Here is a 20,796-nt window from a genome sequence, read left to right on the forward strand (position 1 = left end):
CTATTATTATGTTGCTCTTTGTTGTTTGCTGTCTCCTCTGTTTGTTCTTTTTGTTTGTTTGTTTGTTTGTTTTTTTTTCTCCATACAGGTGACCCAGGAGTTCTTTTTTTTTTTTCTCTCTCTTCCCCCCCCTTCTCACCGTCTCTTCTCCTCTTTGGTTTTCTTTCTTTCTCTCCCCCTCTCTCTCTCATTCATTCCCCCTGTCCTATTTATTTAAAAAAAAAAAAAAAAAAAAAAAAAAAATGACAAAGGATGAACTGAAGCTCTGCCATCACGTAATGTCGCATACTGCTGTTTCTGATGTCATTTAGAAAAAACAAAAAAAAAAAAAAGGAATTTTAATGTAAAAATCTACATGCTGCTAACAGAGAGATGCCAAACTGTGTTTCCTTGTTCTTGTAACAGTGACAGTAAAGATTCAAATTCAAATTCAAATTCAAATTTTATTTGTCACGTACACAGTCATACACAGTACGATATGTAGTGAAATGCTTGGACAACTGCTCGTGACCTAAAGAAAACAAAAAAGGAAAAGGCTATGAATAAGATAGGAAATAAATATGAAAAATTAAAAAGGGTAGATTTAACTAGGAAGGAATAAAATATAAATTAAGGTTAAAAATGAAATAACTGTACAACACAAATTAGAATGAAGGGTAAATTTAACTGGGAAGAATAAGATAAAATATATAAATTAAAGTTGAAAATAAAATAACTGTACAACAAAATACACAATATAGAACTATATAAGAATGTATGAAGAAATCTAAATCTAAATAAATATATACACAATAACAGCAGCTGTACAAGTATTAACTGGAAATGAAGAATATAGTGACCAGTGTTGTGCAAAAACAAAGTCCAGAAAGTCCAGTGTGTGTGTAAGAACCATATGTGTGGGTCAGTACTGTGTGGTGGTGTGATTGAGAGACCGTATCGCCTGCGGGAAGAAGCTCCTCCTCAGTCTCTCTGTGTTGGTCTTCAGGGAGCGGAATCGCTTTCCTGACCTCAACAGAGAGAACAGTCTGTTGTTGGGATGGCTGAGGTCCTTCACGATCTTCCTGGCCTTGGTCCAGCACCGCCTGCTGTAGATTGAGTGCAGGTCAGGGAGCTCGGAGCGGATGGTGCGCTCAGCTGACCGCACAACCCTCTGTAGAGCTCGTCTGTCCTGCATGGTGCTGTTCCCGAACCAGGTTAAGATGTTTCCCGTCAGGATGCTCTCTATGGTGCACGAGTAAAAGTTCCTGACCACCTTGGAGGGCAGTCGGAAGTCTCTCAAGCGTCTGAGGTGGTAGAGACGCTGTCGGGCCTTTTTCACCACGGTGTTGATGTGACAGGACCATGACAGGTCCTGCGTGATGTGAAGATCTATTCTATTCTATTCTATTCTATTCTATTCTATTCTATGCTATTCTATTTAATAAAGCTGCCGTTTTCAATTAACTTCCTGTGCTGTGAGTCCTGTGTTTGGCTCCTACATCCTGCCTGCCACATAGCAAACCTTGACAGATAAATCGCTGACAATTACTGTCAATGACATACACACACGACAAGTGTGTACACGCTAGCTTATATAAGTTGATATGCACACACATAATCAGACAACACCAAGCACCACTCTTGTCTACATATTACACTTTTATGGAACCTTTTTTTTTTTTTTTACAAACGTATGACGTACGAAGTTTGTCACATGGATGTGCATGAAGCTGGCTACAGACAGAAGAGTTTAAAGATATTTAACAAGTTTTAAAAACTACAGGCAGATGTTGTTTTATTACAAGAGACTCATAGGCCTGTCACAGCTACAGACGAACTTAAAACACCTGAGTGAATGTGAGAGCGAATGGTTGTCTGTGTTTCTATGTGTTAGCCCTGCGACAGACTGACGTCCTGTCCTGGGTGTACCCTGCCTCTCACCCTATGACAACTGGGATAGGCCCCCTCTCCCCCCGTGACCCTGAATAAGAGAATAAGGATAAGAGAATGGATGAATAAATGATTTATACTTAACAAAAAGTTATATATTGTAAATATATATGGCCCAATGTTGATGACCCCTCATTCTTTCACGTGTTTTTTTAGTGCACTCTCTGAACACCAAGATTGCTCACTTGTTCTTGGGGGTGATTTCAGCTTTTGACTAAATGAAGACATTGACAGGTTAAGTACAGCACGAACTCAGCACAACTGGCAATCGACACATATAGATAAACCACCTTTTGCTGCAATTACAGCTGCCAGTCTTTTAGGGTATGTCTCTACCAGCTTTGCACATCTAGAGACTGAAATACTTGCCCATTCTTCTTTGCAAAACAGCTCCACAACTGCCCTGTGACAGCCTCAGAGGTTGTCTAAGAGAATATTGGGAGCAACAACACCATGAAGTCCAAAGAACACACCAGACAGGTCAGGGATAAAGTTATTGAGAAATGTAAAGCAGGCTTAGGCTACAAAAAGATTTCCCAAGCCTTGAACATCCCACGGAGCACTGTTCAAGCAATCGTTCAGAAATGGAAGGAGTATGGCACAACTGTAAACCTACCAAGACAAGGCCGTCCACCTAAACTCACAGGCCAAACAAGGAGAGCGCTGATCAGAAATGCAGCCAAGAGGCCCATGGTGACTCTGGACGAGCTGCAGAGATCTACAGCTCAGGTGGGGGAATCTGTCCATAGGACAACTATTAGTCGTGCACTGCACAAAGTTGGCCTTTATGGAAGAGTGGCAAGAACAAAGCCATTGTTAACAGAAAACCATAAGAAGTCCCGTTTGCAGTTTGCCACAAGCCATGTGGGGGACACAGCAAACATGTGGAAGAAGGTGCTCTGGTCAGATGAGACCAAAATGGAACTTTTTGCCCAAAATACAAAACGCTATGTGTGCCGGAAAACTAACACTGCACATCACTCTGAACACACCATCCCCACTGTCAAATATGGTGGTGGCAGCATCATGCTCTGGGGGTGCTTCTCTTCAGCAGGGACAGGGAAGCTGGTCAGAGTTGATGGGAAGATGGATGGAGCCAAATACAGGGCAATCTTGGAAGAAAACCTGTCTGCAAAAGACTTGAGACTGGGGCAGAGGTTCACCTTCCAGCAGGACAACGACCCTAAACATAAAGCCAGGGCAACAATGGAACGGTTTAAAACAAAACATATCCATGTGTTAGAATGGCCCAGTCAAAGTCCAGATCTAAATCCAATCGAGAACCTGTGGCAAGATCTGAAAACTGCTGTTCATAAACGCTGTCCATCTAATCTGACTGAGCTGGAGCTGTTTTGCAAAGAAGAATGGGCAAGGATTTCAGTCTGTAGATGTGCAAAGCTGGTAGAGACATACCAGCTCTACCAGCTGGTAGAGACTGGCAGCTGTAATTGTAGCAAAAGGTGGTTCTACAAAGTATTGACTCAGGGGGCTGAATAATTACGCACACCCCACTTTGCAGTTATTTATTTGTAAAAAATGTTTGGAATCATGTATGATTTTTGTTCCACTTCTCACGTGTACACCACTTTGTGTTGGTCTTTCACGTGGAATTCCAATAAAACTGATTCATGTTTGTGGCTGTAATGTGACAAAATGTGGAAAAGTTTAAGGGGGCCGAATACTTTTGCAAGCCACTGTATTTCATGTCTGTGTGTTCCACATCCTTTTGTCAAACTCATGTTGTCATGTTTACGTCTCATTATGTTCCCTGTTTTATTTTGACAGTCTGGTGTTCCATGTTCAGTGTGATTAGTTTTGCTTCTCTTGTGGCGTCATGTTCCTTCGTGTCAGCTGTGTTCTCCATGTGTTTCCACTTCCCTCATCACCCTTCTGTGTATTTCAGTCCTCTGTCTCCCTTTGTTCATTGTTGGGTTGTCTGTTTATCTCGCCTCATGTTTAAGGATTTTCATGGCTCCTCAAGTCTCGGTTTTCCGTACTCCTGTTTAGGTTCATGTTTATGTTTATGTCATAGTTTTCATGTCTTGTTCTAGCTGTTCCCACTTTAGGTTATCATTTAGTCTTTGCCTGTGTTTGCCTTTGTTTTGTTTTGTTTTTCTCTATCAGCCTAAATAAACTGATTGCTTTTTGTTATACCTCAGTTTTTCCTCCCGTGCATTCTGTCTCTGGGTCCATACCACAACACACCGGCTTCTCAGCCGTGACTGTTTGCAATTTTTATTGAACTACTAGCAGCAACAGCAATTAGACAGCCATAGTGATTAAGGGCATAAAATGCAAGAATGTAGAACATAAAATCAGTGTTTATGCTGATGATGTGTTGCTTTTTCTCCAGCATTCACAAACCACTCTCTCTGAGATAATTACATTAATAAACTCTTTCTCAAGCATTTCAGATTATTTGATAAACCAGTTAAAATCTACAGTTCTTGCGATTAATTGCTCCTTTCATAATCCTTCTTCACCCCACAGCAATCTGGAAATATTAAATATTTAGCTTTAATGTTTCTACTAGGTTTGCAGATTTAACTAAATTAAACTACATCCCACTTTTAAAGAAAGTAGAAGATGATCTAGATGGAAGTCTCTATCCATATCACTCATGGGAATGGTTGCTTCAAAAAAAAATAATTATGGTCTTGCCAAGATTCAATTATTTATTCTCAATGATCCAGAGGCCACATCAGAATTTCCTTCAGTTCACTTACCAGCCCCACTTCAGAGCTGAGGATGCCATTATCTACCTGCTCATTTGTGTCTATGCCCATCTGGGCCAGCCGGCGAGCATGGTGACGGTCATTTCGACTTTTCCAGTGTATTCAGTATCACTAGGCTGACCTTCCTGGGTGATAAGCTGATAGCAACACAGGTGGATGCCTCTTCTGTGTCCTGGATTGTTGATTACCCAACAGGAAGATCCCAATATGTGCGTCTTCAACATTGTGTGTCTGATAAGGTGATCAACAACACAGGGGTACCACAAGAGAGCGTCCTCTCCCCCTTCCTCTTCAACACAGACTTCAGCCACTGCACAGAGACATGCCATCTTCAGATGTGTTCTGATGACTCTGCGGTGGTTGGATGCGTCAGTGAGGGTGATGAGACAGCGAACCAGTCTAACAAAGACCAAAGAATTGATATTGGCCTTTAAGAGGACCAGGAAACCTGTGACCCTGTATTTCAACTGAGGGGGTTGATGTGGACATTGTGGAGGGCTATAAATACCTTGAGTACACATTGATAACAAACTGCACTGGATTAAAAACACCACTGCACTCTACAGTCATCTCTATTCTCTGAATCAGCTGAAGTCTTTTAACATCTGTTGGACAATGCTCAGGATTTTCTATGAGTCTTGCATGTTGGGACAGCAGTTTGAGGGCTGCAATCAACAGACTCAATAAACTGATCTACAAGGCCAATGTTGTGGGGGTGGAGCTGGACTCCCTTACAGTGGTTTTGGAGAGGCGGATGTTGTTCAAGATAAGGACAATGCTGGACAATACCTCCCACCTACTCCATGACGTGCTGGCCAGTCACAGGAGCATGTTCAGTATTCTATTTAATGTCTGTAATAGTCTGGATATTTATAATCGAGCTATTTGTATACATGTATTCTGATTCCTATTATGGTGAGGGGCTGTTTTTCTGATCAGTCTCCTGTCAGTCCAGAGAAGTTACTGACGGACTTCACGGCCACTCAGCTTAAGAACCCTGCAGACACTGTCAACCAAATAACTTTTCACCACATCCACTATCTTGATGCTGCTAAAAAAGGATGATAACAAACCAATACCTATAATTGCTCATTTTGAATATTACAAGAACAAGAACTAGTGAAAAACAAAACAAGGAACTAAAAGGAACACACTAAGGTATAAATGATAAATTCCCACCCGAAATTCTGTCCCTCATAGGAAAGAAGTCATCTACGTTGAAAAACTCTGTACTGATAAGTTTCCTGGGACAAAGAAATAACTCCTTGGCTGTAATAATGAAAAAATGAAACATGTAATTAAAAATGCTATAGGTACCATGCTACATTTTATACAATGAGAACAGCACACTCACCTCAGCACCTCATTTCTTACTGTCAAGCTGCTATAAATAAATAAATAACACTAGCTTAATGTTAGTGTTACCACAATGGGAGCAAGTCAATGTGAAGAATCAACTTTGATAATGCTCTCATGACTTATGAGTTAAGTTCAAATTCAAAAGCTCACCTGTCCTTCATTTGGTAATTAATTAAAATAATTAAGCTTGTGTAGCTCTGAACAAGCTGAACATAAGTGTGAAAAATTGGCATAAACCACACGGAGAGGAGAAGGACGTTTTTCCCTTGGACTCTGGAGACAAGGGAATCTGCCAGTGTCGTGAAAAAACAAGCAGTGCCCACCCGTGCAGGAACTGGTCGACCTGGGCATCAAACTGTGACCTCATGCACCTTACAGTAGTCAACACAGAATTGTATAGACCTGAAATCTTCACTACAAGAACTATGGGGCTTGTTGTGTTCAATTTCTTCAAAGGAAGTAGAGGAGAAATATCCTCTGTTTAAAAAGATTTAATTTGCTTCAGCAGTTGGAATTACAAGTTTACAGTGCTGGACCTCTCTGTGAACACAGTCATCTGTCTTCACTGAAAAGACGACCCTGAATTTGCCCGTACAGTTTTATACCCCAACAAAATCATTATTATGATAATTATCTTCTTCTGGAACCAACGTGGCGCTCCTGATGTCTCCCTTCGAGTCCCCTGCTCCGCTCACGTCTGACCTCGTATCTGCTCCTTTTCCTGGAATGACAGAGACAAATACACCTCCCTGTCCAGCCTTGATTATTTAATATTAACCTACTTCTGATTCCATTTATCTAGTTCGGGACATTCTGTTCAGACTCCCTTTGCCCAAAAAATGTCCTTCTAACCATTATCTGGTGTGATGTGTAAGCATGCAGCAAAAAAGACCCTCTGCACTTTTACGTCAATTCTCAATATTTCAGTCCAGTCAATACCACTGAACGACATTTTTGACCGTCTAAACACAGAGTGCCAACTCGTTTATGAGCACATTGCATTGTGTATATAAAATCATAAAAAACTGCATCATTTAATCATTTTAAATCCTAACAGGCTACACCACGCACTGTGCAACTCTTTTATTACCCACATCTTTAGCAGTTCCACCAGTTCATTCGAAACAACAGGTAACTGACAGGACTGTGAATGCAACAACCATAGCAAGGTGCATTTCAAAATGGTGCTCTTTGACCGAGGTATTACCAGGCAGGAGGGAGAACTCATCTGCAAAACGATGTTGCAATACAGCAGCATCTACTCTCTGGGCTTGTGTGAAATGGTCATCACAACAGAGGAAGATGGGAATGGTGGAATTTAGGAACTCCAGCCCCAACTCATCTCTTTCCTTCACCAGGCTCACGAGAAAAACTGTTTCAGCCTTTCTCCATGCTTTAAGGAGAGTAGGACCATTTCATAGTCAACATCTCCCACTTGCCGTGTGACCATGAAAGGTCCTTGCCACTTGGCAAGTAGAAGAATGGATAATACAAGCACTTTGTCTCTTGGTGAAAATTATCTGAGCCTTATCCCTCTGCTGTACAGGCACTGCTGAAGTTCTTGGGCCTGTAGTAAATTTTATCGTGATAACCTCCACAACGTGTGTAGCTTTGCTCTCGGGTCCAGAATGTACTGAATTTCTTTTTTAGCTGGGCTTGGACCTTCCTCCCAGTTTTCTTTAATCAGGTCCAACACACCTCTGCAGCTTCCTGCTGAACAGTAACTCAAAGCTAGTCAGCTATTATCTCTTCATGGGATGCCCACTTGAATCAGTGCCAGCTCCACACTCATGGCAGAAATGGTGCACAGTAGCACTGCTTCAGACCGAGTCAAGACCAAGACAAAGTCAAGACGAGACCAAGATTGAGACCGAGACAAAAAAGTCTTTAAACTGCAGCCAGATGCTGCTTCGGGTGTCAGGCATATTTATGTGTTTTTGCACTCGCACAGCCCTCCTCAGCCCTGTCTACTGTCTCACTCACTTACTGAGAGGACAGACACACGCTCCACTTGACTTTCACATAATGATATTATCCTATATCCTCGCATGTGATTGGCCACAATATGGAGGAATTGGCGCATAGTTGAGCCACTGTGTGAGAGCTGAGCAGCGAAAGGAAATTAAGTGAGGAGCCGGCTCTCGCTCAATGGGAGTCGACTCTTCTGACTCACTACAAAGCACTCTCAAAGCACGGCTCTTAGAGCGCATGACACATTATCGAACGTTACGTTGTGTGTCACGGATACTGTTGACTCCAAATCTCCCGACCACTATGTCGATCTGAGATAGCAAGACCGAGACAGCGAGACCAAGACAAGACCAAGACCACGTAAAAGTGGTCTTGGTCATGGTCATTAACAATATTGGTCTCGAGACATCCAACTCTAAAAGTGATATCCCGCTGCACTCTGGTGAAATGGCCCAATGAGGCCCATGGCAATGTGCTTAAATGGGACCTCGATTAAAAGTAGTGGGAACAAAGGCACTTTTGAAATACCTGGCTGGTTCACCAGCTGACGCTCCAGGCAGGACCACACCACTGATGCAGATCCTCTGGTCAATTATTGGCTGGGCGTAACTGGGCCATTATTCACTCCTGAGTTTTGTCATATCCTGTATGCCGTGCCACAGGGTTATTTGGCACCAACAACTGTTGTGTTCTTTTATTGTGTGAGTGTCAAGACTTACTTGCTACAGGTTGTCTCTAACCATTACAAAATGAGTGTCGGTCAGAGCTACGTCATTGCACACTATTTGACCTTCAATTTTCAAGTCAAAGGCTGAGCATAGAGAGTCGTCATGAGACTAAGAAATCTCCTGTGGCGTCAGTAATTCTCAGGAAGGCCCCAGTGTCACCACTTAACACTGTGCAGACACTACATAGGTAAAACTCTGAATTTAGATTTTTTAACATACATCAAAGAGGTGTAGGCATGTTTGTTACAAACTAATTGTAGCTAAAATGTAAGTGATAAACAGTGTAATTGACTGTTAGAAGGAAATAAATTCAAATTATTCAGTGAGTCTAGTGCCATTTATTTTATTTCACTCCATTCTCTGAAAACACATAATAGTATATTCTGGTGATAATATAGAGTTGTTTTATACAAAAGTACCAATTCTGTAGATCCACCTATAGTCAGCACACAACTACTGGCTTTAAGAGGATATAAAATTTTGTTTACACAAGAGGAGAAAGATCTGATATTGAGGGTCAGTCAGTCAGATGGTACCAGAACAAATCTACCAACCTACCAGTGTGCTAGGAGCTACAATATTGTAACATTTAGGAGCTACAATACATTTATGGCAGTTGGAGTCCAGAGAAGAGTTGAAACACAACAATTATAACAGAGAAGCAAAAGCCTTAGGGATTGGCCAGTTCATCTGATGTGACAGAAGGAGGCAGGCTGTCCAAGGCTCCCATCTCTGTAATGTTGCACAAACAGAACAGACAGAACATCAATACTGAGACATAATAGGCAGAAAGTTGTTTTTCATTTTATCATACCTCTGTTTGTTTGCACTCAGCAGACACTCTATTAGATTCACCTTGCTAACTGCCTTAATTCTTTGTGGCATTGAATCATCAAGGTATTATCCTGAGATTTTGGACATGACAAGAAAATTTTGACATGATTTTATCACATGAAGGATCTGGTGACTGTTCAGTGAACTCATTGTCATGTTCAAGAAATCAGTTTGAGGTGAGTTTGTGAGATGGCACGCTATCCTGTTAGAGGATCAGTACACTGTTGGTAACATAGGGATGGACATGGTCATTAACAATATGATCAGCTGGTACCATTCTGCCAAGACATACAGCTTGAACCTTCAGCACAAGCCTGGATGGATTCACATTTTCATGTTGTAGATGCAGAATTCAACAGGCCAACTTGTGCATCACTGAGTTCCTGCAATGTAACTGGCTGATTAGAAATACTGCACTAGCAGTCAGTTGAACAGTCTCTGACATGGTAATAATACTATCAGTATACATGGCTATACAGGATCCCTGCCAGGTTTGATCTGATGATAAACTTGTATGTTTTATTGTATGATTAGATTAAACAATTTTCAATATTATCACACCTCTAGATGTCATAAAGTCAAATATGCAACATTACATTTTCAAATTTAGTTTTGTGCATGTGGTAATTTGTGTGCTAATTCAATAGAAAATGAAGATTCTATCACTGAAAGAATATTTCCATGTTTAACAAATGGACCGATATACAGACCTGAAAAAGTTCGCTAATCAAACTTTGGTGTGCTTTTAAGAGTTTGTCGTTGCAGTGACTTCTGTATGCAGACCTGTATTATTTTGTTCATGAACTCCCCTCGCTTTCAAATAAGTGAGAAGCATTACCTTTAAGTTTGAGGTATGACAAGAAGTCAATGACAGTGTGGATAATTTCTTCATCTGCTATTCTCAGGGCGCCTGTGGAGGTACATCAAGAATGACAGGTTGAAATGGCAGGAGCTCTGATATACACAGATCATACAGAGAAATGAAATTCTCTCAGGAGTATTAGATTTAAACAAAGCATCAGTTGTGAACTCATGAACAAAGGTTAATGGGAATGAAACATGAAGGCTACTGAATTCCATACAAAGTAGATGTGTCTAAGCTTTCTTTAAAAAAAACAAAACGTAAAAATGTAAAACATTTCACCTTCCAATGATCCTAGTTTGACTAGCCCTCACACTCTGTGATTATTGCTTTCAGCCTTAGTCCATCGCAGTGGAAATGTTTCGCTGCTGAAAACCAGTGAAGATTTCTACAACAGTAATTTAAAGGCTTGATGAATGGAAAATCTTTATGACACTTTATGACGCGGTGAAAGGAGAGAGATCGCTTTAATTTTGGTATGCTTTAAAAGATGTCTTCTTTTTTTTTAGATTAAACGGTACAAGCACTGCTTGTCTTGTTTTTGCTGTTATTTGTTTTTGTTAGATTTCTTTATTCAGTGTTTTAGATAAATGATCATAAAACACATAAAACATTTCCAGAGTTTCCAAAATATAAACTAGCATTTTTTTTGTAAAAGACACAAAATATTAAATAATACATCAATAAATAATCTGGGGTATTATTTTGTTTAGGAACTTGAGGCTTTATTGCACTGTTTCCCTTTAAAATATATGTGGCTCCTCTTCTTTTGGGCTATTTAAAGGACTTAAATGACTACAAGTTCCTATTTTCTTCAAGGCATTTTAGGTCTCCCCCTCTACCATCTCCTTCCTCAGTGTTCCTTATACATTAAAGGTAGCTAATCAACATGACAGCTATACATAAAACAGTAATAAAAGCAAAACATTCAGTATATCAAATTAAATTAACCAAGAAGATACATCATAAAATACCTTTTGATTATTGTTAAATAACACTCGAAATAAAATATCTTCTTTAAGAGGAAGAAAGATTGTCCTGTTTCTTTGTGAGACATACAGACCTGTTCTGAAGTCCTCCTCCTGGCCTATGTCCCTCTTCCCAGCCAGACCCGGCTTGTCTCCTAGTCTCGTGTGTCCATGTAGTCCATCTAGTCCATCTGGATAATGAGGAGTGATCGCAGTTGATGCGCTCATACAAACATCAGATGGCCCAACTAAGCATTTAATTAATTCATTCCCATTATCAGCTCAGTTCACTAGAAATTCAGCAATTTTAACATTTTGGTAAATGTGATTTATGTGTAATTTTCATGTACTTACAATAATAATAATCCTTTTCAGCTGCTTAATTTTTTAATATACTGGCTGTGACATTTAATTTTCTGTTTGATTAAGGTGAAAATGACAATTGACAAAGTAAAAATAATATGGAGTAAATGGTTAAAGTTTTGTGTATGTAACAGAAAATACGTACAAATATCCCACTGGTTTAGAGGCATCATACAACAGACACACACACATACACAGTGCACACCGCTACCTGATTCCTGTAAGAAGTTCTAAAGGACATTGTTCACACGTCACACAGTTTCAGCATGATATTTGGTTTGTAATTGTTTGGTTCACTTTCCAAACTCGTACAGACCACCTGCAGGGCTTGGCTCATGGAATTGCAGTAAGTAGAGGTTTGATGGAAGGAATAGAAAAAGCACACTTGTTGAACGGCAGTTTTAACAGACAAGTAAATGCACTGAAACACTAGTGATGATGAAAATCAACATAAAATAACAGGCAAGCAGAGGGTTTTACTTAGCCATGGTAGTGTGCTGTAGACTGTCGGTGTGTCTCCACATTTACATTTTAATTTGTTTTTTATGTGCCTAAAGAGCAGGTTGAGGTAGCATGTGCAGAGTTCAGTGGCCTCCGGTTAAAATTGTAAATTAAAAATATTTGCATTTCCTTTTTTTCATTTGCTTTAATTACTAATCATACTCTTCCCAATTCCAATAATAACGGTAACTGTACTATTGTACTACATAGTATTCTTAAGCTAGACCAATAATTAAAAATGTTATTGTGATATTTTGAAATTAAAGAACAGACAGCAACCTGACTGAGATTTGTAGTTTAACATGTGAAGCTCACATGAGTTGAATACATTATATTGGCTCATATTTGTATTTGAAGAATGGAAAACATGTACAGTATCAGGCCAGTTTGTCTCACTTTGCAACATTACTCACCAGCTACGTGTTGTTATAGTGAGCTCACATACTTCAGTGCTGTCATTTACTCTGAGTGGTTTTTACATGTGACAATTGTTTGACTCTAATTGGGGGCTTCGTCATTAGCTAAAGTAGTCCTTGAACTAATACCCCCTGTTCTCTTTGTGTGCTTTTAAAAGTCTAGCTAAAGTTTTACATGTGAGACCCTGGCATGAAAAATAAGGTATTTTAATGATGTTTGCCATCCAGGGTAAAAAGGTCCTATTGGATCTACCTTGTGTTTTGATCTTTACATACAATCTTTTATCAGCAAATTGTTAATAAAATAAATTGGTAGCATGACTTGAAAATATTTTTGATAATATTAAAAAATGTAAAACTTCTAAATTAAGTTACTGGGCTATCAGCTCTTTGTCAGCTGTACTGCTATTTCGGATATCACAGTGAAAACTCTGTGTTAGTCAGTGCTACATCTTCTCTGCAGTGAACGTGACGATAGTCTTCTAAACGATCGTATTTTCTTCCCATTCTGTCAACACGATGCATCTGGAGTGTAATCCTCCAAAGTCTCAAAAATGCTGTATGCTAAACCTTCCTTAACTCATTCTTGAGGTCATCAATGCGTTACTTGGCTCAAAGCACAGACAGAATTGCAACATTTGTATACATAAGCAAAGAAACAAAAGCAGCTAAAAGGTGTGATGTTTAAACAGAGCAATTCCTGGTGACCCCAAGGCCCTGCAGCAGCTGTATGTTTCTATCTTACATTGAGTGACCAGCTCGTCTCTGCCTCTGGCACTGGGAGAATCCTTTATCTGAATTAGGTGATCAATACGACCTGAAACACAGGATGAGGCAGGAGCAACCTTTACCTGGGCTTCACACACACACACACACACGCACACGCACACACACACACACACACACACATACACACGCACACGCACACACACACACACACACACACACAAACACACACACGCATGCACACAAAGGGACAACATTCTTCAGGGTTCCTGCCCTGGAATGACTCAAACTCCAGCTGGTAAGAATATATACCTTGACACACAGAACTGGATACCCAACAGTCACTCATGATAATCTTTGAATAACACTAAATTAGCATTGGGCCATTTCACCACATACTATTAATGAGGCTTTTGTAAACAACGTTACTGGAACAACCACAAAACAATATGCGCTGGTGTGTGCATGTAAGCTTCTGTGTGTGTGTGTGTGTGTGTGTGTGTGTGTGTGTGTGTGTGTGTGTGTGTGTGTGTGTGTGTGTGTACACTTACGGGGCCCTAACAAGTAGCCAGCGCTGTTCATAGTCCAGCCTCGCTTTTCTTTTGCCTGCAAGATATAAAGACGGATACAATAAGCAGCTAAAGGACAAGGAGACAGTTTTAATGAGTTTTTGATGTGTAAATCTAAGAGCATTTTTCTTAAATGTAAAACATCCTTATTGTCATGGTCTGTAGGCTTGTCATATGCCTGCAGGGAGTTTGTGTATTTTACTTTCCTAGTAAATTTCTGAATATGTTTTTTCCCCCTTAGTTTTCTTACATGTGGATTCTTAATGTGGGTTTATTTAGGGTCTCTTGGAAATCATGGAATCATGGGTTGGTTCCTTGAATTGAATTTAACCTCACCTGCATCTCTGTGTTACATGTTGTAGCGTCTGCTATTGGGAAGTTTGAGCTCTTGGATTTGGTCATGGTCTGTATGGTTTCATTGTGAATCTGTGATTTTAGCTTGTTTTGTCTTCATTCACTTGAAGATTTGAACTTTTTACTACTAATATACTCACATATACACATTTTATTTTTGTGATTGGCTGCTTAAAAATTTTGTTGTAAACTAAAATAGATTACTTTATAATGATATTTGATATCATTTTGACATTTCTATTAGTCTCTGTTGTCTTTATGTCTTTATTGGTACATTGATTCTTGGCACCTAAATTTAAGTGGGAGGTTAACATTAACGTTGTACTGAATTTTGAACTGCTTACCGCAACAACTAGCCCGATGGTCTCGGAAAGAGTTGCACAAAAGATGAGCGACATGCAAAATATCCCAAAGCCCCTCTGCATCTGAGAAAGAAAAAAACACAATATTAACATGACAACAAAACTATTTGAAAGCATGCCTTTAAAGGCTACAAAAACTGTAACTTACCTTTGATGTGACTTCCTTCAGTCTGGTTCACGTTGCAGTCAGCAGCAGAAGTTGCCTGGCGTGTGGAGCACTGGATGAAAAGCGGACTCCAGCCACCTTTTATTGTGATTTCAGCCCGACCCTCCTGCTCTCTTTTCACGTCAGCAGCCCCTCCTGCACACAGCATGGGCAGGTCACGAACAGAACGCATTATGAAATTCAATAATATCACATAATGCTATCATCAGATTTTCTTTGTTGCCCTCAGAGACTAGGCATTGAATTGCTGTATTTTTCTGTCCTAATCTGATATGCGACTGTGACTGCTTATTGCACGAGCTTCATGTACAGGCGGTCAATAAAAAAATCTACTTGCCAGTTTTTCAGGATTTGTTGTCATTTTTTTTTAATTTCATGAAAAAATTCATCTTTGTTGCTCTCACTGCTTTTAGGTCTGATTTTATGAAGCACTTAATTTTGACAAATTATATTTTAACAGAGCAGTAGTGCCGATTTATTAAAGGTATAAAAATAATAACAACCTGCAACGGCGTTTACAGTCATGCCATTTACAGTCCAAAGTAAAGTCACAACCCAAAGGATTTACAAAGAGTGTAGTGAGCAGAAGTGTACAAGTAGATCACTTTTAAGGATGTTTCAGCCTTAGTGTGTCACAGTTATAATTTACATTTACCTCGGAGTCATTGAAAGTCATGTCCCTTGCAAATAAGAATCTTTGTTTGCACTGTTGTTAAGTTATCCTGTAACAACAGTGTTCTGCAAAGCTCACCATATGTTGTCCATGCTCTGAAACCCGTGTAGATGTCATTTTTCTTTTATTATAATTTTATTTTGTAAAACTGTTATAAAGAGTCTCCATCAAATCAATAAAGGAATATAACGTAAGGAAGAAGAAAGAAGATCAATAACACTGAAAATCTTTTTACACAATAATTCTTCATTTGGCTGCATCAGGGTTTGATTTAAGCACAGGTTCAGTTTTTCTTTATAGATCAGGGTGGCAGTTTATACGCCCTGCAGCAGATACAGGAGCCATCCTTGCCTCTCTCTTTCTTTTTAAATGACCTTGCAAATGACGAAATGTCCATATTAAAGAACAGAAACAGACAAAAAGTTTACATGAAAAAGTATTTCATGTAAACTGATAATAACTTGATATGAAATTGACTCACTAAATTCACCATGTCAGGTTAGTTCAAAACATTATTATGCTTTTAAAACTTATTTTGCAGATTTTTTTTTAATAGTAATTTTTAATTAAATAGTTGATTAATTACCTTTTGTTTGTTTTTTGCTGTTCACTAATGCAAAGGTGAAAGTGTACTTAGAGTATAGGAGTTTTTGTAAAGGTTTGTGACTTGAAGGTTTTCTCAGCTTTTTCCTGTCTAACATCTAACTGGAAATCCTTTCCAGATGTGGATAAGAATACACTCGATTTTTTAAAAAACAAGCTCAAACCATTCATCTCCTATATCCCGTTGAAACTCTTTGCATCCCACTGTTCTGAATTCATATATAAATGTGTCCTGTTTGTATTGTGCAGCAACACGTTGACAAGAAACTTCTTTTGTTAAACAGGGTAATATTTCTTTTTTAAGAAAATGCCCCGTTCATTCTCCTTATTCTCCTGGCCTTGGTCAGCAGTTAGAATAATTAAATATCAAATAATTAAATAGCTCAGCTGCTGGCAAAATCTCTGTGTATTAAATAAAATTCATAATGATGTCTGCATCAATCGATATTACTCATGTCATGGACATTTTTCATATTCTTAGTGTCAATTAATACAAAATATCCTACATGATCCAGTGTGATATAGTTCTGCTCAGTTACAGCCAAAATATTCTTCAGTAAGCTGCTGTGCTATTTTGCTCATTGGACCTGTGTAAGGATCCACTGAAGCGCTGCAATTAGACTCATTTTTAAAGCATTCAATTTGTTTGCTTTGCAGAGATGTGCCTTGGGAAGAAAATAAACGGATGGGATTAAAATATATTTTGTTTGTTTTTTAATTAGTATCAGAGTAAGAATTCCTTCCAGCGTGGAGTCTAAGCATCATCTCCACTGGGCCCCACTTGAAAAGAAACATTGTTTCAATTTCACAGTTTTAGTCTTTAATGTGTGCTAATCATTCTGGCTTTCATTGCTGTTTAAGGAAGACTAACCTGATCTTCTATCTCATTATACTACAAATAAGAAGGTACATATTAAATAACATCAAATTCTCTTACAGTTATGTGGAAGACAATCTAGGTATCTAGGCAATTGAGACAGTAGATATGCAGGGCTGTACACTGCCAAAACATGAAAAAAATCCAGTATTACTATTTTGTAAGCACTGATCAAGACATAGACACACAGCATCTGGAGTGTGCTTTGGTGCATTGGTAGCTGAGATGTAGATCCTTTGTGTTGCAGGGTGAGGCCTTGGTCTTGTGCCACATCCTGTGGGTGCTTGTTCTGATTAATATCTGGGAAGTTTGGGGCAGGATTAATGCCTTGAACTTGGAAAAAACTTCTTGAAGTGAAACTTTTATTTGTTTGAGATGTTTCAGTGATTAATACCATCTGTATATGAATGTTTACTATACCTCTTGGCTAGCTTGGGAACACTCTGGTATTCCCCTACAAAAGCTGGGAAGAGTGCCTGAGGAGAGAATGAAAGCAGTAGGGATCTCACACACTATTACACATCAAACTTTGGATGGGACCTTCCTGGAATTGAGACAGGTTGCACCTTTTAAGGTCAATAGTATCAGGCAAAATCATCAGTATTACCAGAATCGGGGCACCTGGTGATTATGATGGAGCAGAAACACAGTGGGACATGATCAAAGGAGAAATGGAAGGGAATCTAACATGTCAAATCAAAAGGGAAGCAACACTGAAAGGACAGAATATAGTGAGTATGTTAAAGTGAGAGGGTGAGAAAAAGGAAAAAAAAACATGAAAAAGATGTTTTAGGATTTACATACTGGACTGCACCATTGTTTCAGTCAGGAACTAATGTGCTCTTTATGTAGAGAACTCAAGTTCATAGATAGTCAGGTCCCTATGGAAATAAAAGCATGAAGGTCTTATTGCATCTGTTTCATTTATTATTTTAGTAAGTGAATTGTCTTTTGAGGACCTTAACATGCTCAAAAACTAATGAAATTTTGCACATACGTCAGGTCTGGTGAAAATTTATGTATTGTATTGGTTTGGCACATGGACGATTCAAAATGGCTCCCGAGCCATAATGAAGCTATAATGAAGTGTTACAGATTACACATGTGTAACATGCAAATGACAGACAAAAATATGTGTATGGCCTTATTTACCCAAACGCAACAGGAAGTCAGACATTTTGAATTGAAAATGGCTATTTTATCATTTCCATGCTTTTGCAAACTGCTCTTAGGGATTTTCTCAACACAGTCTAACTAACACAATCCCCACAGATACAGTGGCCAGAGAAGCAGAAGAACATCATATGAAGAAGGCCCTGAGTTAATGTGGTTATCCCAGCTGGATATTTGGATTGGCTGGGAAGGCACCTAAAGAAAGCTCCAGCTGAGCCAGGAGAGAAGGACAACTGCCGCCTCGGCGAAAACCCTTAGTGATCCCGTATGTGTCAGGAGTATCAGAACAGCTGATGCATTCTTTCCAGTTCCATAGCTCTCTTCAATAAATGTTGCAAACTGACTCCACAGCACCACGTAAAATCTTTTAGAAAGCAGCCCCTGTATTATGTTTGATCCGAGTCTGAAATTTGGCAGCCTTCTGTAATATCTTAAGATGCACAAAAAAGTCTCTTGGACTCATATCCTAAATCCAACAGGTAATCAGGCATTTTGAATTTAATGTGTACATTTCGCGGCATTGTTAAAGCCTTAGGCTTTAAAAACAGGCACAATTCTGTCATAGAAATCAATGGACGAACACATAGTGGAAAACTTTTCTAAGGTCAGATTAACTGAAATTTGAAATTCTTTGGAGAAAAACTGCATGCCAAATCTTCTGGAATGAAGAGGAGCGGGGCCATCTGCATGACTAGGTGGCTGATTATATATAGCTGTGGCCATGGAAGTGATTGGAAAACCTGAATTAAATAATTTGAATGGGTGAGTGAATACTTTTTGTAATAGCGTGTCTTGGCTTTATTATACACTACCAGTCAAAGGTTTCTCGTTCAATGTTTTGTCTTTATTTTTACTACTTTCTACATTGTAGATACAAACAGAAGACATCAAATATGTGAAGCAAGATATATGGAATTATGTAGCAAACAATACATTGATAAATAACTAAATATGTTTTATATTTTAGATTCCTGAAAGTAGCCACCCCCTGCTTTGTTGACAGCACTACAAACCCTTCCCTTTTCTCAATGAGCTTCATGATGTAGTCACCTGAAATGGTTTTCATGACACAGGTGTCTTGTCAGCGTTCATTTGTGGAATGTCTTGCCTTCTTAATGGGGTTGGGACTATAGTTGTGTTGTGCAGAAGTCAGCTGACAGGCTTATTTGACAACTGTTAGAATTCATATTATGACAAGAACCAATCAGCAAAGTAAAGAGAAATGACAGCCCATCATTACTTGAAGAACTGAAGGTCAGTCAGTCTGGAAAATTGCTAAAACTTTGAATGTACGAAGTACAAATAATTTTCAGTTATCTGTATTTTACTTGAGTAGTTTTTTTTTCTGACTACTTTTTGCTTTTACTCCCTACATTTTTGAACAAATATCTGCACTTTCTATCCTCACATTTACAAAACAGGCTTGTAATTTTTGGTTTAATGCCTTTAGGTCAAGTTATTATTTCACGTCACGTCACTACTGGCTGACCTTTCAATTTCAGATTAAAATTAATTAGTTACTCATTGAGAAAAATTGTGTAACTTTTTAAAGAATTGTTTACCATAACATTGTAATAGTTAGTAGTTGCACTTGCAAGAATTTGGAGGAAATGAGGTATCTTGACATGTCATTTAAATAAACATGGAACATTTCAAGGTCTTGACTCTGAGTCTGACTCTAAGTCTTATATTTCAAGTTTATATTAAAGCTGGTACGATGATGGTCAACAGAGAGGAGGCCTGGATGCCACATTATTGTAGAGATGGATAGACTGAGATACAGTTGGTCTTCAAGCTAGTCCTCTGAACCAACTCTTCCTGTTCTGCTTTGTCTCAATATTGTCTTACTGTTGTCAATACAGACTACTGCTGTGACGGTCTGAATTAAGTTAGTCAGTCAGTTATGAGTAGATCTCTATACTGTAAACTATTTACCTGGCTGCATTCATATTGACCTGTCGTCAAACAGGGCCTGGTGTTATATTGTGTGAGATTTTTTTCTTTTAAATATAGCTACAACGTTGTCATCCCTATTTCTTTCAATTTTGTGTCCAAGGAATTAGAAGACATGAGTCACCCATCATTTCTGGTAATTTTAAAAAAGTGGTCTTGAGCAACAGTTCTCCAGGTTTGCTGGAAGAATAACCTCCATCCACCCCCATTCGTTTTCAACTCTGTCCTTATACCTGACCATTTTCAGGGATGTATTTATTTATTTATTTTGCTTGTTGAACAACTTGTGAATGAGCACATTTCTTCAGCTTCTAGTATAACTAGTGGTACCAAGATAACCAGGTCATTGTTAACTGGAGAACATTTGTAGTATAATGCAAGTCTTTGTTGTGGTACTGTTGGTTCATGTCTGTTATTGTCAGTAGTTATGACAATAGTAGTAATACCTAATGTTTCTGTTTGTGCCACCCTTTATCTTGTTTCCATGTTTATTGCTTTGTCCTGCAACAGTGTCACCAGACTTCACATTTCAAATGTTTTGCAAGAAACATTAATTCACAGATATTCTCATGGAAAATGTAGAAAAATACAAACATGACAAATGACAAGAATACAAACAAGGAAATTGCTAAGCAAGGAGAAAAAATACATAAGGACAGCAGTGTGATTTGAAG

General features: G+C 38.9%; 1 protein-coding gene across 2 annotated transcripts; it reads right to left on the bottom strand.

Annotated features, from left to right (window-relative positions):
- Positions 1-9,049: 9,049 nt before the first annotated feature.
- gal (galanin/GMAP prepropeptide) lies at positions 9,050-14,972 on the bottom strand. 2 transcript variants are annotated; one of them, XM_086302442.1, is made up of 7 exons: positions 14,826-14,972; positions 14,660-14,740; positions 13,944-13,998; positions 13,412-13,483; positions 11,482-11,577; positions 10,395-10,466; positions 9,050-9,454 (listed from the first exon to the last, which is right to left on the bottom strand). In XM_086302442.1, the coding sequence occupies exons 2-7, from the start codon at positions 14,738-14,740 to the stop codon at positions 9,393-9,395; spliced, it is 438 nt and encodes a 145-aa protein (XP_086158568.1). In that variant the 5' UTR covers positions 14,826-14,972; the 3' UTR covers positions 9,050-9,392. The 2 variants fall into 2 exon arrangements, with proteins under 2 accessions (XP_086158568.1, XP_086158569.1); XM_086302443.1 differs by lacking the exon at positions 13,412-13,483.
- Positions 14,973-20,796: the final 5,824 nt, after the last annotated feature.

This window comes from Aulonocara sp. 'chitande type north' Nkhata Bay, linkage group LG7, assembly GCF_057382095.1.
Source record: "Aulonocara sp. 'chitande type north' Nkhata Bay isolate Kocher_YH1m ecotype deep benthic linkage group LG7, A_spYH_male_GT1.1, whole genome shotgun sequence".
NCBI lineage: Eukaryota > Metazoa > Chordata > Actinopteri > Cichliformes > Cichlidae > Aulonocara > Aulonocara sp. 'chitande type north' Nkhata Bay.

Excerpts from the sequence above, each read along its gene's own strand:
- gal (XM_086302442.1), bottom strand. The coding sequence starts at position 14,740 with ATGCAGAGGGGCTTTGGGATATTTTGCATGTCGCTCATCTTTTGTGCA. Across the intron at positions 13,484-13,943 it reads TGGCTACTTGTTAGGGCCCC|GTCGTATTGATCACCTAATT; the intron begins GTAAGTGTACAC and ends CCTGTGTTTCAG. Across the intron at positions 9,455-10,394 it reads GTCATACCTCAAACTTAAAG|AGATGGGAGCCTTGGACAGC; the intron begins GTAATGCTTCTC and ends GCAACATTACAG.